Source organism: Hippopotamus amphibius, chromosome 2 (assembly GCF_030028045.1).
Source record: "Hippopotamus amphibius kiboko isolate mHipAmp2 chromosome 2, mHipAmp2.hap2, whole genome shotgun sequence".
Taxonomy (NCBI): Eukaryota; Metazoa; Chordata; class Mammalia; order Artiodactyla; family Hippopotamidae; genus Hippopotamus; species Hippopotamus amphibius.
In genome coordinates this window covers 18,941,345-18,959,128 of record NC_080187.1, presented here as the reverse complement: position 1 = coordinate 18,959,128, position 17,784 = coordinate 18,941,345, and the positions used below count along the sequence as shown (strand labels likewise).

Sequence of the window (17,784 nt, the reverse complement as noted above, 5' to 3'; positions counted from 1 at the left end):
CCAGGCCGCTTGCCCATGGATCCAGTCTGTCTGTCCAGCTGAGTAGTACCTGCACATAAATTAATAAACACACGGAGTTTTTTGGATTTGAATCGATTTTGGGGGATGGGGATAATTTTTTTTTAAAAGAAATGTGGCCAATTTATAGTATGCACACGGGGCCAGCCTCCCCACAGTGGCAAAATGGGAAGCAAGTGGCCCTGAGCAAACCCTTTTCCTCTTCTTATCATCCGCCTCCCTAAACTCTAATGATCCGTCTCAGTTTGGCCTTCTGTGCTTTCTCCTCCATCCATTGACAGAGGGAATAAACAAATCTTAAAGAGATGGGGGAGGAAGCTATATACATGGATTCCTATCCCTGAGATTTTCCCCTGATACTTTTGGGAGACACCTAGCTTGGCTCTGAACTGGTGGGAAGACCTCAGCCAGCAGAAGGAACTCTTTTGGCCACAGAGCTGTTTTCCTTTGGGTGGGTCCCCCCAAAAAAGAGCTGGAGAGGAGAGGGGCCAGTGGGGCCAGGGACCTGAGTGACCCCTCTTTTGGGAAATGGGGGCTTCTCAAAGTGTGAAAAAAAAAAACAAACACATACAAGCAAGGGAGAGGTTTCAGTATCTCACATCTTCACATCTCTGCCTTGGGCCAGGATGAATACCACCCCCTGAAAAGATTGGTTTCTGCAATTATATCAGAATAAACAACCCATTAAAACATCTCCCTGCCCTTGCCTCTTTCTCAGCCTGGAGCAATGGGGCAAAGAGGTGACTTTCTCTAATAACATTTGTGTTCTCTGCCCAAGAGAACGCCTGATGGAAATGGACAAATCAATTAGAAAATAATAAATAATGTGGAAAGGGCCCGATCCAAGAAAATCTCGGCTTCTCTGTGTTTTCGTTCTCCTCCCACGCATTGTTTCCTCTCTCTATGGCCCTGAGTGAGCTTGGACTTGAGGGTGAGGTTGAGGGAAGAGTTGGACACATCTAGATTTGGACTTGGCCTTGTCCATATTTATGTGATCTCTGAACCCCTGTTCCTTCATCTGCAAGATGGGGATAAATAATTGGAATAGCTAAACATTTACCGAGGGTTTCTGCGTGCCAGGTATTATTCTAAGCCCTTTACACTTCCTTTATTAACTTCCCCAATCCTCTGAGTAACTTTATGAGGTAGATACGATTTTCATCCTTTTTTTGTGTGTAAAGAAACTGGGGCATAGGTAGTTGAGTCAATAGCCCAAGGTCACCCAGGCATCCAGTGGAAGAGCTGGATGCAAACCCAGGACTTTGGCTTGAGAAGGAGCCGTCTTACCCACTCTGCTACGTGGCTTCCGATGCTGCACAGAGATGCGACAACAGGTGTAGCGAGCACCGGGGCTGGTCCCCAGCAAGAGCTTCCTACACGTTGTCTTCGTCCTTCCTCATTCCTGCTCTGATCCCAGGAAACTCATTCCAACTCCTTATGAGGCGTCTAGTCTAAGAAACTGAAGGTGGCATCTTGCGAGAGAGAAGGCACAGCAGCGAGATTCCGGGTCAATATCTCAACTTCTGTGGCTGTCCTCAGGATCACTGGTCAGTTCCACTAGACACAGATGTGCCCTCTCTAGGCCTTACCTGTGTCTCCAGCTCATGTTCACCTTTTTTTTTTTTTTGAAAAGCTGGAAACATTACGGTCATGTGACTCATCATGGGCTCTTGGTCACGTGGGTGGCCAGGAGGGCCCTGTAGGTCTCACACATACCCTCTTCCCGTCAGAGTAGAGGTGTAGGTTTGTAACCTACAGAAATGCCCTGGGAAGCACCGTGCAGCCGTTAGGAATCCCAGTGTATGGATAAGGAAACGGAGGCCTCCTAGGAAGGAAGTGCTGATGCTGAGGCCGGGACCTGAATATTTGAGATTTTCTCTTTCCCAACATCCGTTCAGCTGCATCAGCATCTCCTGAGTGTTTGCCCAGTGTCAAGCCGTGTGCGGAGAACTGGGTAAACGGAGATGAACTAGGCACATTCCCAGCCCCCAGGGAGCCACAGACAGTGGTGGATACAGACAGTGGAGTATTTGGAACAGTGGGAGAGCATATCCTTATAGGAGGCGGGTGAGTACAGAGATGGTAGATAGGGTGGAGGTGAGACGGGAATCAGGGAGGTCTTCCTGGAGGAGTGGTAGTGGAATGGACTTTAGATTTGTTCATCAGAGGACAAAATGGGGAGCAGAGTCCTTGAGAGGGAACGCCATGCATGAAGGCACTGAGGATGATGCGTCGTGGCTGGGGGAGGGGGCGGTTTGCTGACAACGCACAGTGGGGAATTCAGGAGAGGGGACAAAGGGAGGAGAGGCTAAAGGGGGAAACAGGGTCTTTCAGGCCACGCTGGGGATCTCTGACTTTACTCTTTCACAAGTGGGGAGCCCCTTCTTCGACTCCAGGGGGGAAAGAGAAGGGCAGCATCTTTAGTGTTCTACTGGCCAGGCTCTGCACCAGCACCCCCCGGAGAGGCGGCCTTGTGCAAAAGGGATGCACTTGCTTTGTGACCTGAGCAAGGTATGAAGGTTCTGTAAGGCTCTTTTTCCTCCCCTGGGAAATGGGGATAATAATACCACCTACCTCGGTGTTATTAAGAAGACTAAAGGTGATAATCCACGTGAAGTCAGACCATATAGAAGGGCCCAGCAAACATTAAATCCCATGATTCGTAGACTTTACCTCGCCCACTCCGTCAGGCTGCCTGCTTGCTTATTTGTACATGTTTCCATTCATTGATTTGTGCCCAGCTTTACTCCAGAGATGCTTTTCAGCTGTTCACAAGGATCCCTAAGATAGAAGATGGCAGACATAAAACGGGGGCTGAAAGAAGCGTGAATAGGAGCAAGATACCTCTCTCTATGTAGAAAATGATCCATTGAACACTGTGTCTGGGCTGACCCAAAGCTTTAGCATTCCTGTCCTGATGGCAGAGACGTACTCCACAAGGGAAGCTGCCTTACTTACTGGGCAGCTGGGACACACCAGTCTCTTTCCAAAGACCATTTCTTTCGCTATCCAATATATGTTTCTTCGGCGTAAAGAACTGATGATTGTAGCGTGGGGAATTAATTGACTTTCCAAACATGTCAGTCCCTATTCTAGATATCTACAATGGCAGCTACCCCAAATACGATATCTCTTAGTCTATTTTATGGACAAAGAAATAGAGGCTTACAGAATGTAGAATCATTTATGGGAGGCAGACAATGCCCCAGTGAAAAGTGCATACATTTCCAAGCCAGATGGAATTGGCCTTGAAACCAAGTTCTGCAACTTTGGGCAACGTGTTTAATCCCTTTGGACCACATGTTGCTTATCTTGAGAACAGAGTAATAACGCCTCCTTGTAAGATTGGAATAGAGATGCAAAGCAGGCCTCCTAGCACAGCTCTGTATTTGTCAAATAAATGGTCTGAGGCCCATAGTGAATGAATGAAGGAGGGAAGAAGCCAATACTAGAACACACGTTATCTCTTCCATGGTCTGTTCTCGATCTGTGTCTATGTTATGTTGCCCTGTCATTAGTCAATAAGCAGAGTCCTTAGGGGTACAGATGTTGACTTTAGATAAATCTAGGTTTTAAACTGAACTCTCCTATTGTTTATAAGCTGAGCAACCTTCAAGTTTCTTAAAGTTACAAGGACTTAAATTTTTATCTGTGAACTGGGATCATCTCACTTACCATATAATATTATTGGGAGCAGTCAATGAGGTGATGTTTGTAAAATGCTTAGCCAAGTGCCTGGTACATCAAGACTCAATTAATTTGGGTGTACCTGTTGTTTGACTACTACCTTTTTTGGTTAGTGATGACAGCCCAGGTTCTTTTTCTCTTACAGAGCATATTTGGATGTTAATGAGCTGAAGAACATTCTTAGACTGGATGGATCAACACACCTCAATATCTTCTTTGCAAACTCCTCAGAGGAGGAACTGGCGGGAGTAGCAACTTGGCCGTGGGACAAGGAGGCCCTGATGCACTTAGGTGAGAATTAGAAACTTCTTCAGGAAGAAATGGGATGAGTACAGGAATATATGTAGTAGTGAAGATGATGATGGTGGGGGTGAAGATTCTGATGGTGGCGGTGGTAGTGGTGGTGGTGAACAGCCTATTGACCTATCACTTTTTAATTTTCAAAATTGTTTAGCACTCCTCATCTCTCAGCCATCGAGTGATGCTTTGAAGCACAGTGCTATTAATCCTGGTCTACCAATGGAGAAACTAAGATCCAGAGAGGGAATGGGGCTCATCCAAGGTCACACACAAATCAGCAGCAGACCCACGATTGAAATTTAAGTTTCCTGCTCTCTTCATTGATTGCTTTCTTCTTATACCCCCTGCCTCTCAGTTCACGCAAATATCTTCTCAACCTAGTAACCACATTGTGCTGGCCCAGCCAGCGATGGGTTGACTTGAAAGATACCAAAGAGGCAAAAGTTTGTAAGAACTCCCTGTTCCTCCATGTTCCACCCACCGACACCACCAGGAACTCTTCTTACATTCAAATTATGCATATCCATAAACAAGACAGATGTTTATACAAACCAATCACCGAAAGTCAGAAATGACAATGGTTTCTGAACCAGGCCCTGTAAGCAAACATTGTTGTTCTTTAATTTTAATTTTTCCATGTTCTGTTCCAGCATATGTCTATACGTAGACGTGCATTTTTTTTAACTTGTGCACATTTGAATTCATAGCATAGCTGCAATTTTGTGTTCTTTTTTCATTTAATATTATGCTATCTACATTTTCCCGTGTTGCAGCAGTCTTCAGAATTACTTCCTACCCGACTGTTTTTCATTTAACGTCACAAGAGCAAAGCATCTCTCTGGGTTGTGTCCCGTTCTCTAAAGACAAGACTTTTTTTTAATAGCCACGTAATATTCCATTGAGTGAGGGCACTGCAGTTTATTTAGTTGTTTTCCCCGTGTTAGAATGTTCCTGTTATTTATCCCAGTGAATAGTGGTGACTCAGTGAGTGTGTTCAGCTGAGAATGTTAGGGCTCAGCAGAGTGATGGTGCTGGATCTTTCCTCAGGCCTGTCTGGTCTCCCGGTGATACAGCCAGAGTCCAGTAACTGCTCTAAATCCGCAATATCTTGGAGATAAGGGACTCTGCGACTTCAGACAATAAATTTGTGTTGAGTCAAACTCTAGACTTCGTTCCCTGCAGACCGCTGTCTTTTGCTAGTTGTTTTTAAGAGAGTGAAACGAATTTGTGTCTGTATGTGTGCACACACACGTGTGGTTGTGTAAATAGACAGATACAAAAATAAATATCTAGTGGTTCTCAACTGGAGGGATTTTTTATGCCCTAGGAGATACTTGACAATGTCTAGAGAAATTTTTGGATTTTACAAATGGGGGAATGCTACTGGCATCTAGTGGGTAGAGGCCAGCAATACTGCTAGATCTCCTACAGTACTCACAATGAAGAATTATCTAGCCCAAAATACCAGTAGGGCTGTTGTCGAGAAACCCTGAGATAGATGATGGATGGGTAGACAGACAGACAGACCTAGACAGGCAGGGGCTGGGCAGAAGAGAGTGTGCCGCTTAGGCAAGCTGAAGCTGATTCGCTTATATCACTTGCCTACATAATGTGTGGGAATCTTGCTGGCTCAGAGCCAAAGTACATGGTTGTTTCTCAGCTGTGACTTAACTTAGCAGGGTGGCCTTAGGCAAGTCTCTTTCCTTCTCCAAGTCTCAGTTTCTTCAGCTTTTAAATGAATAGGTTAGACTTAGAGGGTCTCCAAAGACCCTTCTCAGTGCTGAAATTCTGTCCTCTTGGAAATCATCCAAAAGGGTCATGATCAGAGTTTTAGAAGGGTTGGACTGCAGGCTTCTAAGGTTAGAAAAAAGCACTCCTGATAATTCCATGAATTTCAGAGCCTGGCTGAGGACCAGGAATACAGAAGGCTATAAATCCATAGCATGTTATAGTATTTCAGGATGATGTCAGCCTCAAGCTATTTCACCTTTTAAGAGAAGCAGTGAAACAGGACTCAAGCTCTGTGCTGTCGCTCTGTGAAAAGGAGATCATCGGGAGGGAATGAGGTGAAACAAACAGAGTTAGGTTGGACATTGTCTGCAATCCTGTCATTATCCCTGGAAATACCTGTGGGGTCCTGCCAGCCCCCCATTCCCCATTTACTTCAATATTAAAGCTTCCCAGAGAGATAGAGAATCATCGGCACTCTCATAGCTGTTTGTTTTAGAGCACACCAGAGATGCAAAGTCACTTTCCCAAGAGCACACAGCCAGTGCGAAACAGAATGAAAACTTCAGTCCATGTCAGGCTAACCCCAGCTGGCCTCCCAGGCTGCCGCCTCCCCATCCTGAGACATCTTGATCATAAGCAATTCCTCTGCAGTAGGCCCAATCAAACCCAATTTATTAGAACCATACATTTCTTTTTTTACCCTCTTTTCCTGCTGTTACACCATGATCCCTGGAAAAAGCCTTGGGTGGGAAGGGGATTATGTTTCATATTATGATTGACAGAAAATAATTGAGAGAGATTTCCTGTCTCAATTTCTCTTCCTCCCTGCCTCTGCCTGCCCCTTCTCACATACACATGCGCATGCACACACCCCCCACACACACACCCTCTCATACATCTTTATCTTTGTGCTGGAAGGCTCGGAGCAGTTCAGAATTAATAGACTCCAGGAGCCCCATGACTGAGCAGGCTCACCCTCCCAGCGGTTCAGTCCGAGATAACACTCCCCCACGCCTCCTCTGGGCTTGCCAGCCCGAATTAGTGCGACCCTGCCTCCTCACCGTACTTTTATAGGATGCTGCTCTGCCCTTATAGTCACTGCTTGCAGGTTGCTCAGACTTGAATCTTAACCTTCCCTTAAACACACTTGGAATTTTTTTTTTTTTTTCTGGCCACCCTGGGCAGCTTGTGGGATCTTAGTTCCCCGACCAGAGAATGAACCTGAGCCCGCAGCAATGAAAGCATGGAGCGTAACCACTGGACTGCCGGGGAATTCCCCACACTTGGATTTTCCAGTTGACATATCTCCCTGCGAGCCTGTATATATTTCTCCAATGCCTAAAAATGAGCACAGAACCATGCTATGCATTGATTTCCCTGAGATCTTGTCCATCTATCTGGCCAAGGGAAGCAAAGCTCTATTTTTTTAAGACGTGGGGTAGACGATCGCTTCTCAGACGGGAACATACAGGCGGGGCTGCTGTTAAAGTACTTCTTCTGATTCTGTAGGTCTGGGGTGGGGCCCGAGAGTCTGCGTTTTTAATCACCCCGCAGGGGATGCTGATGCTTCTTGTTCTCAAGGTACACTTGGAGTAGCAAGTGGTTGCACAGTAGGTGAGGTCCTTGCTGTGTGTCAGGCACTGTGCCAGCCGCCTGCACGTGTTTACTTAGGCCTCAAAAAAATGTCTTTCATTTGGCCAGCATTCAGCACATATTCAATATCTGTTTAATGAGATGCCATCTTCTGGACCCTGTGGTGGGCGTCAACAGTAGAGCTCAGATTAAGACCCTTGGCTTTGGACCCCAAGGATCTTGGGTTCAGATTCCAGCTCCCCATTTACTCATTTGATCATGGGCCAGTTACTTCACCTCTCTGTGAGTCAGTGGTCCTCTTCTTGGGTTGTGAGATGATTAAGTGTGATTATACGCGTGACGCACTGAGCCCAGGGCCTGAGGATACATAATGGAAGCTTGAGAAACAGTGGCTGTTTTGACCAGTGTTGTAACGGTGAGCACACCATGGTGCTGGCCTTTATGGACATTCACTCTCCTCAGGTACAGAGCTGCAAAATGGGATTCAGAGATGGCAGTCGACTTGCTCAGCCTCACAGGGTTAGGGAAGGCACAGTGAGAACCGGAACCAAGGTGTCTGGCCATGCGGGCTTCCTTTAAACAAATGTGTGTAGAGTATTTGTAAACCAGGGCGTGCGTTACCTCCTAAGAAGTTGCAGCTGAAATGTTTGCCAGCCCAGAAATCAAAGTCCTTGAATTCTCATCGTGGTATTTCTTCTAAGTAGTTTGAAATCCCCTTGGGTAAGTTGCCTCACTTCTTTAAGCATTGGTGTTTTCAACTGAAAAAGGAAGGGATTGCACAAAATGACTTTGAGGCTCCTTCCTCCTCAGTCAGTGATTCACACCACAAGTCGTAACAACTCTCAGCAGTGGAGTCATAGAGTGGAGAAACCTGTGGTTACTTTGGGCAGCACCCCAGTTACCCTTGATTGATTTGGGGATTCCTGCATCAGGAAGCAGGGTGAGCAGTTTGTCTAATGCTCTGGCTTTCCTCCTGCAGGTGGCATCGTCTTAAATCCCTCTTTTTACGGCATTCCTGGGCACACCCACACCATGATCCATGAGCTCGGGCACAGCCTGGGCCTCTATCACATCTTCCGAGGCATCTCGGAAATCCAGTCTTGCAGCGACCCCTGCATGGAGACAGAGCCCTCCTTTGAGACCGGAGACCTCTGCAGTGACACCAACCCAGCCCCAAAACACAAGTTCTGCGGTGACCCAGGGCCAGGGAACGACACCTGTGGCTTTAATAGCTTCTTCAACACTCCTTACAACAACTTCATGAGCTACGCAGGTAAGGCCCACACTCTGCACGGTGCCCGGGGCTGGGTGTCAGACGTGGCCTCCAGTTCTGGCTCAGAGCAGCCTCAAGAAAGCTGCTTACCTTTTCTAAGATTTCTTCATCCAACAATTCCTCACCCCAAATCATCAAGATAATATTCTTTCAATGAGCACCTCAGGGATGCAAGGAAGGGGTTGCATCTGAGAGCCCCTCAGAGAGACACTTTAGGAAACTGACCAGGAACAAAAGTCAGGAAACCTGGGTAGAAGGCCCAGCTCTGCCACAAGATCACATAATGCCTTGGGGTCCGTCCTGTTTCCTTTCTAGGTCCTACTTTTCTCAAGAAAATGGAATCTTTGGAACTGATATCCAAGGTTCCTCCTAGTTTTGCAGCTGTAATTTTCTAAGCTGGTGGATGTTGAAACTTTTTTTAAAACACAAAACTCTCACATGCTCCTTCACTGTTTTACTGCAGGAAAAAAAAAAAACATAGAATGCTTTTGGTTTTGCAAATATGAAATTATTGTGTAAGATGGATGTGTTTTTACCTAACTGCACATGTCCTTTCAAAGCCCTTTTGAATACCACCAATAAGAGTGTTAATGACTCATTCTTTGGATTCTAGGATGCCCTATACTTCCTTTTAGTGTATATCAAGGCCGATTCCAGCCCTTATAAAATCTTCGGCAAATTAGAACAAGTTATCCCTTCCTTAGGACAGTCACCGCCTTCACCACGGGCCCCCTAAGCCAAGAGCCTTTGGGTAGGGTACCATCTGCAAAATTGCACGTGGTAGCCCAGCATCCAATTCTAGTATAATATTCATTTTGTGTTTCTTTACACCACCAAGACAAGTGAGTTCTTTGAAAGCGGAGATTGCCTCTAAGACATCACTGTATTGTCAGTACCTAGCACAGGGCCTTATGCTTTAAAAATTCTTTGTTAAGAAGAAAGGGAAGAAGGGGAAGGAAGGGAAGGAGAAAGGCAGGCAGGAAGGAAGTGAATAAATTCTCTAATAACAGGTATACACAGTTAATACTTATCAGTAACGGTATTCCTACTTGTAAAATTTATTGTTCCTAAAGGACTTTAATATACACCATCTTATTTAATTCTCACAGGGAACCTGTGGGGTAGGAACTAGGCCCATTTCACAGATGACAACACGATACGGAGGCCGACTGAAATCTTTGGCCGCAGATTGCTCATCTGACTCCAAGTATTTTTTTTCTCATTTATTCTCACCCCACTCTTGAAATGAGAACCTAGCTGATGGCTGAGTGGGATATTGAGCAATTTGGGTGGTTTTTCAAACTCTGTCCTACAGAGGTGCTTCGGGGCTGCCCTGAGTGGCTGTGTGACCCTAGGCCTCCATCTCTGCTTGAACCAGGGGAGCCCCCTTGCAACAATTTTCCATTTCTGTTGGGGCTTTGCCTCAGATCTGTCTTGCAATCCAGTGAATTTGATGATTGCCCGTGGTTCGTCTGGGTTTCTCATTTGGGCCGATGACCTCTGGGGGTCTCTCCAGCTTAAGGTTCCTACAGTTCACACCTGAGGTCTCTTGAAGGGTCAGTACCTACCTGTGGCACCCTGAATAGTCCTTAGGTTTGGGTCTCTCAAAAAGACCCGAGTCCTGGGTATTTCCTCAAAAGCAGATTCCTGCTGGGCTCCCATTCCCAGCCAAGCCTGCATCCCACATCCGGTGCCCTGTCCCCTCACAGGGCCCTGCTGACACTCCATTTCTGTAGCACCTTTCCTTGGCCAGCTCAGTGCACATGAAAAATAAACAATAACATGGGTTTGGAAGTCTGCCGGCCTCTTAGGGGCCAAGAGCTGCCACTAGCTACCAGACCCCCATAAACTAAATCTTTTTTTGTTCCCCTTTGTACAGCTCTAAAGGGTGATTGATTTAATGTTGTTTTTTTTTAAAGGAACCCCTCAGCTCAGTGACCCATTAACAGCAGAACTAATTCACTGAGCTACGATAACAAACTTACACCCGCAAAAGCATATTCAAGGCGACCACGCGCTTTGAAATGTTTGTTTTCCTTAGGATCTCTGATAGATGAGGTGACAAAAGCAGCTGGATGAAATTCAAAATGTAGACCAGGATCGGGTTCTCAGGGCTGGGGAAAGCGACGCACAGGGGCTTTGCAGTCAAGGCAAGAGGGTGGAGACCTTGTCGGGTCAGCTTGCTTGGAGTTCCTTCCTTCCGGGGTGCTCCAGCTTTCTGCACAGATGGATGTGTCCTGTGTCTCTTCTGCCCAGTATGGTAGCCGTTAGCCACTTGTGGCTGTTAAGCACTTAAAGCAGGGTGAGTGAGACTGGGGAACTGAATTGTTAGTCTGAAGAAATTTTCATTAATTGAACGTGACTTGGTGGCAGGTCTACAGAAATTACTGAGTTCCTGTAGCATGCCAGACACTGCGGGAAACAGTTCATAGGCTTGTCCCATTGAATCTTCAAAATCACCCAGTGGGGTAAGTGCTATTACTACTGTACCCATCTTACAGATGCAGGAAGTGTGGCTTAGGGAGTTTAAGTCGCTTTTCCAGGGTCACACAGTGAAAACAAGGCATGCCTTCTGCTGCAAAGCCTGCATTTAAGCAGTAATTATCTGGCTCCCTTTCTGACACTGGAGAAGTTTGAGAGAGTCCCAACTTCTCAGATTAAGCAGACACCAGGCAGGTGATGGGGGCAAGCCTAGTCGAGGACTGGGTCAGTGCAGTCACGTTGAGCTGTTGGATAATCCCCGGGCAAGTAGAAGGTCAGATTCTACTTCCTGAAGATACTAGGCCATAGGAAGCACACCAAGACGACCCTCCAGGGCGGCCTCCTCAAGAGTGCAGAAACCAGGTCTTCCCCAGCCTGCGGGAGCAAGTGCCTTGTCAGTGTTGTTCTGTGTGTCCCTTTTAACATGCACATATGTTTTGACCCAGCAGTCCCACCTGTAAGAGGTATTACCTAAGGAAATACATCAGTTGATGTGTTTAAAGATTCAGTCCTAAGAATGTTTTTAGCAATGTTTCTTCTCCAAATACTAATTAGGCATTTACTGTCTGCCAGGCATCGAAGAGAAAGGCTTATACATGTGAAAAATGTGTAGCTTCTTACAAGTCCAAAGAGAGGGGGTTGCTGAAATAAATCACAAGGCACCTATATGATGCAACATTATGTGATCACTGAAGTTGGTTGAAGGGCACAGTGCAGAGTAACATAGTGGTTCAGAGCGTGAAGTTTGGTGTGTGGGGACCTCCTGGCATCCTCCATGTGCTAGCCTTTGACCTTAGGCAAGTTACTTCTCTCTGAGTCTATTACTTCATCAATACCGTGGCGCTTAATCACCCTTACCTTGCATGACAGTGTGATTATACAGGGGAAGGCCTTAGAACTGTCCTTGGTACCATAACGCGTGCTGAAAAAGTGACAATTAGTAGGATTATTTGTTCACTGTGTAATGTGAAAACAGTCCGGAGCCTAATGTGTAGTGGAAGACCTGGCATGTATGTCATATATCATCATACGTATGTATATGATGTTTGTGATGATAAGAGTTACAGGAATGCACTGTACATATTCACATCCATCGACAGTATGCATGTATACTAGATAGTAATTGTATTATCTCTAGGTGATGTGTAAGGTGGTGTTTATTTCTTTGTAACATTCTCGGCACATTCCAAAGGCTCTGCAGTGAAAATAATCACTTATTGCTGTTACTGTCATTATACCATTATCATTATTTTTAAAACAACAAGAAGGCAGAGACTTTGTTTACAAAGGGCAACTCAGTTATTCATGCACTAGAAATGGGTTAGCTTGTTAAATGCTTTCGTTGGCTGTAGGAAACAGGTAGCATCATGATGCCTTATTTTATAAAAGGCGGAAATGAGGCTGTCAGGGGTCAGCGTTGTGGCCGAAGCTCCGCGGGGAGTAGAAGCCCTGAACCTCCATGCTCTGTGGCCTTCCAGCTACAGATGGGAATTTTTCTTGGGAATAAAACTTTAGTTCTCAAACTCAGGGCACAACATCAACAGCATGGGGACTGGTGTAGGCGCCCAGAATACTGAAATCCCTAGAGGCTTTTCTGCTTGGAAACAGTATGGGCACAGTAGAACAAGATGGGTTGATTGGTCCTAGAGACCAGGATCAAGTGGTCACGGATGTCAGGAGGGGAAGCCTGTGGAGGGAGGAAGCTAAGAGGGGCTGACGTGAGACATTAGCTAATTGATGCAGAGCCTTTATGATAAACAGAAACCCCTTGGTACCTCACCCAAGATTCCGGTAGCAGTTCAGTCTCTAAGTGAATTTCCCTGGGGCGGGGGACGTTTTCCAACTACAGCTTTAAAGTTCAGATACAGTTCCATTCTCCAACCAGGTTCTATCACCTATCTATTTTTCAAACTTTTTTATTGACAGACATGGAAGCAGCTAATCTGTAAGTTACAAAAGGAAAATATGCTTTGGGTGAGGGAAAACAAACGAATCAAAATGTAGAGAGGAAAAAAATTGCAGTTTTTCTTCGTCATTCATCCTGGTAAATGCTTTGTATGCTCCAGTTCATGGAATCCACACCACACCTCTAGGTAGCAGGGTTGATTTAATTGTCCCCAATTCATACACAAGGGACCTGAGTTTTAAAGTCACTTATTTTGGAAATGACTGATTAGAATTCTATTCTGTGCATGTGCCTTAATGTGCAGAGTCATCCCCCTATGAATAGACAGATGTGTTATTTCTAATATTTTTACTATGTCAGTGATGCTTCAAAAGACATCCATGTACATATGTTTTCCCTCGTGTTTGCTCATGAGTATCGATCTGTTGAATTCCTAAATATGATGTTGCAAGGTCAAAGAGAATGAATATTTCACATTCTGTTTTTTTTCCTGCTTCTAGTTTTCCAGCACTTGCCCACATTGTTGCATATGCACATGCGTGCGCGCGCGCGCGCACACACACACACACACACACAGGCACTGTTCCCAGTCCCGAGGCAGTGAGCACTCACTGAGCATTGATCGTACCTCTCGATGCTGCTGCACTTTCTGACATAAGCATTCTCATCATCCTCCTCTCCGCTTTACAGATGGGGAAACCGAAGCACTGAGGGCATAAAATCTTTTGACTCCAGATTCCTCATGCACACATCCAACTATGTAACCCCTCCTTCCTTAGCCATCATGTCCTTCTCCTGCCTCTGACCTATCCAGTGGCTTTTCCAAAGCTTTCAGGATGAAGTGCAAAGTTCATAGTAACAGAGGAAAACGTACCTGATGATCCAACCCTTCTTAGACCATCAGGTGCATTTGGACTCTATTCTCCAGGTAGTGGGGACTCTCAGAACTTTTGAAATCCAGAGAGTTACGTGGAGGTATCTGGGCTTGAGAGTGATGTATGTAACTAGTCACTGTTTTACAGTGTTTTCCAAAGGACACCCAATGTATGAAAGACGTCTCCATGGTGCTGGAAAGGAGACTGGAAAATTGCTAAGGAAATCAGAGGCAGCTTCTGCATATAACCTCCTCACACCCATGTCCCTTTCCCAAGCTGGATTCTTAAGGTCATGTCTAACTGCCCAGCACCTGCCCAAACTTATTTTCTGTTTGTTTGATAAGGGGAAGTGAGTTTATGCTGCGGGATTCCCAGTGGCAGGTTTATTTTAAGATCTGGCGAGCCCCGTGCTCCTCCGTCTGGGGCCCAGCTGCAGAAACCCTGACCAGGCGGACACCTCTGGGAAGTGGTGTTTTTGGAAACCAAGCCAAAACAGTGCCTTGCTCGGCCCCTGGGGCAGCTGAATAGAGCTGTTGGGGGGGAGAGACAGGAGGCCAGCTTCTTCCTTGGGGAGGGAGTGGGGGGCAAGTCTCCGGTCATGGCCTTCATTCCACATCCTAGAAAAGAGAGACTAGAATTGGAGGTCATTAAATCTAAAGACATTAAGAGACTGTATTCCAGCCCCTCAGACTCAATTTCAACTCCTATTTATCAAGCACCTTCAGGATACTTTGCCCATACAAGGTCTCATGTACGCTCAGAAAGAAGTTCTCATATTGATTAGAAACATGTCCTTGGGGTCAAGACTGCCTGGGTTCAAATCTCAGATCTGCCCCTAGCTCTGTGGTCTTTAAAAAGTGGCTAAGCCTCTCTCATTCTCAATTTCCTGCTCTGTAAAATGCAGACATCATAGTATTTACTTCAAAACTAATGGGAGAGTTATATGTGCCCAAAGCACAGTGCCCCCTGCCTAGCTCCTTGCTTTCCTGCCGCGAACACTGAGCCTGGACTACTTCTGGAGCTGCCTGACTCTCTGGCCAACGCTCGCTGCAGAGGACACATCTCCTCTGTGGTCCTGAGCTCCCCCTCCCACCATCCCCCAGCCTTCTTTCTCAGTCTTAGCCGTGCAACCTGGTCGACCTCCAGTTCCGCCTCCAGAAACCTCTCCGGTTCATCCACCTTCCTCAACAAACCATCTCCTCTTCATCGGTGGTTGGCATCACAGACTTGAACCACCTTGACCCACAACACAAATTGACCTTCACTGTATAACTAAACAGGTAGCTCCCCAAGGTCAGCAGTGTTTTAAGTTTCGGTGGCCCTTGTATGAGAGCAGAGAATATGGAATTGATGCTCAGAAGGCTTGTTTGAAGGCCAGTATCACTGCCTCAGTAAATAGCAGAATTAATGAACGAGCAGGGGAATGCATGTGAAGGCGTGAGTGAAGGAGCAAATGAGTGCGTGAAAGAATGAGTGCGTGAGTGGGTGAACAGACGAGAAAATGAACGGATGAGTAAGAGACTGAATGAGTGGCGGGGGAAGGAGGGGATACGGGGATGTGTGACGGACTGACCAGTGGATTTGGGCCCGTGGGAAGTAGCTTGTCTTGCCCTTGTCCTTATCCATGACCTCCCTCTCCAGGCTCAGACGTGCCTTTTCAGTTCCATCCCCCTCCCCTTCCTCCTTTTCCCTCTCACCTGTCTCCAGAAGTGATGACTGCACTAATTTGTTCACAGACCATTAACTCTTGAGCACTGGAAGAGGCCAGCTCTGAGTTGGCAAGGGCTGGGGTGCTGGCTCTTGGGCCGCCAGGAGACATCATCATTCTCCTGCCCGCCCACCCGCCCGCCCTCCCGTGCTGCGAGGTTCTTATCTCTCCCTCTGCACACTTGCAGATGACGACTGCACTGACTCCTTCACGCCCAATCAAGTCGCCAGAATGCACTGTTACCTGGACCTGGTGTACCAGAGCTGGCAGCCCTCCAGGAAGCCGGCACCTGTCACCCTCGCCCCCCAGATCGTGGGCCACACGACGGACTCCGTGATGCTGGAGTGGTTCCCGCCCATCGACGGCCACTTCTTTGAAAGGTGAGTGTGGGCCTGTGAAGTGTTGATCCCTCTCTCTCCTGCCAAGAAGAGGGAAACTTGGAAGGGAAGCAGCAGCCTTGGAGAGGGATTTCGCTGTGTTTTCTGTTCTTGATCTTGTTTAACGAGTGCCCGCAACAACCAGCACAGTGACTGGTCCGTATAGGCGTGTTGTAGATTTGGGGGTCAGGCAGTACGTGAATGATTGCTAACCGAAATTAATGAGTCATGTTGCATCTTTTAAGTGGTGAGTGTTTAGCTTTATTTTAGCGTTAAGAACATGGAAATCTCTGTTGCCAGAACCTCCTCTGGGATGGAGGTCTCATCTCCGTGAGCTCGGGAGCTGAAACTGCCTCTGGTTAATGCGCTAACACCTTCATATACATATAGTATATGAAGGGTACGTTATACATGAATACACATGCATATATATATATTTTTTTTTTTTTGCACATATATATATTTTCCAGATCTTTGTTGGAGTATAATTACTTTAAACAGTTGTGCTAGTTTCCGCTGTACACCAAAGTGAATCAGCTGTATTTATACCTATATCCCCGTATCCCCTCCCTCTTGAGTCTGCCTCCCACCCTCCCTATCCCACCCCTCTAGGTCATCACCCGTCATTGAGTTGATCTCCCTGTGTTATGCAGTTGTTTCCCACTAGCTGTCTATTTTACATTTGGTAGTGTGTATATGGCAATGCTAAAGTGGCTTGCCCGAGGCCCTATGCATATATTTTTGTATAATTAGAATCTTGGCCTGTGCCTTGTGTTGCTTTATAGAACTGAAGGTAGGACTTTTAGATGATCAGAGGATGATAAACGGAGGCACAAGATACCTCGGTTCAGCTCCTCTCACTTACTAGTAGTGTGGCCTTGGGCAAGTCACTGTCCCTCCCTGAGTCTTATTCTCCACTGAACAGGGAGTCTAAGGATGCCTCAGTGGCCTGAAGGTGGAAACGTGAATCAAACGGTTTCTTCTGGCGCCTTTGAGCATGGGGACTCTCTGAGGAGCTCAAGCTTTAGGGGGTTTTTAAGGGTCATGAAAACGTACTAAGACGTTGACATCTCTTTTTGGTTGGAGCTTGGCTATAATTTAGGGTAGATTAGTATACTGCCTCCTCCCAGCCCTTCTTGGGGATGTTTTATCCACTGATGATGATATAACATTGACGATGGTGGAAATGAATAACCAGTTAATGATTAATTACTATTACTCTGTGGTTGTGGTTGCTGCCGTTTGTCAAGTGCTGACTCTGCCCTGGATTCTGTACTAAATGCTTTACATACAAAATCTCATTTAATCTTTCCAGTAATTCTGTAACAGGGGAATCAACTTCTTCATTTGCCAGTGAGGCAGGGTAGGATTGGAGCTTACAAAGGTGGAGAGATTTGACCAAAAGCCCATAGAAGGTGGTAGAAGGTGGTGGTAGAAGCTGGGCTCCGACTCACATTTTGGAATATCTTACCTCAGGCTCTCATGTACTTTCATTATGTCCTACTAAACCTTGAATTATGAAGGAGGTGTTACCCCTCCCCTCAAAAAGGCCACAAAATGTGGCAAGGAGCTCTCACAAGTATGGGTAGCTGTCTGTGTGCGTGTGCATGTGCGTGTGTAAAAAATATATTAGATCATGGCATCACATTAAACTTGGGCCCCAGTTTTCCGCACGACTGTCAGTCCCTGAATCTAGAACCTTCATTTGACAGCTGGATGAATGAGATCGCGGAAAAAGGAAGTGCACTCCCTAGGCCCTCTGTAGAAACCTCCCTTCCTCTGCCCCCGCCGCCCTCACTGGGAGCTCAGAGCTGGGTTTGGGAAACCTCATGGGA

General features: G+C 46.4%; 1 protein-coding gene across 1 annotated transcript in view; it reads left to right on the top strand.

The window, feature by feature from the left end:
* PAPPA (pappalysin 1) overlaps nt 1–17,784 on the top strand; it is a 238,374-nt gene that overhangs the window by 49,234 nt on the left and 171,356 nt on the right. Inside the window, exons 3-5 of the mRNA XM_057721438.1 lie at nt 3,851–3,996; nt 8,309–8,602; nt 15,760–15,952. Of these exons, the coding sequence (XP_057577421.1) occupies nt 3,851–3,996; nt 8,309–8,602; nt 15,760–15,952 (633 nt within the window). The remainder of the gene's footprint in view (nt 1–3,850; nt 3,997–8,308; nt 8,603–15,759; nt 15,953–17,784) is intronic.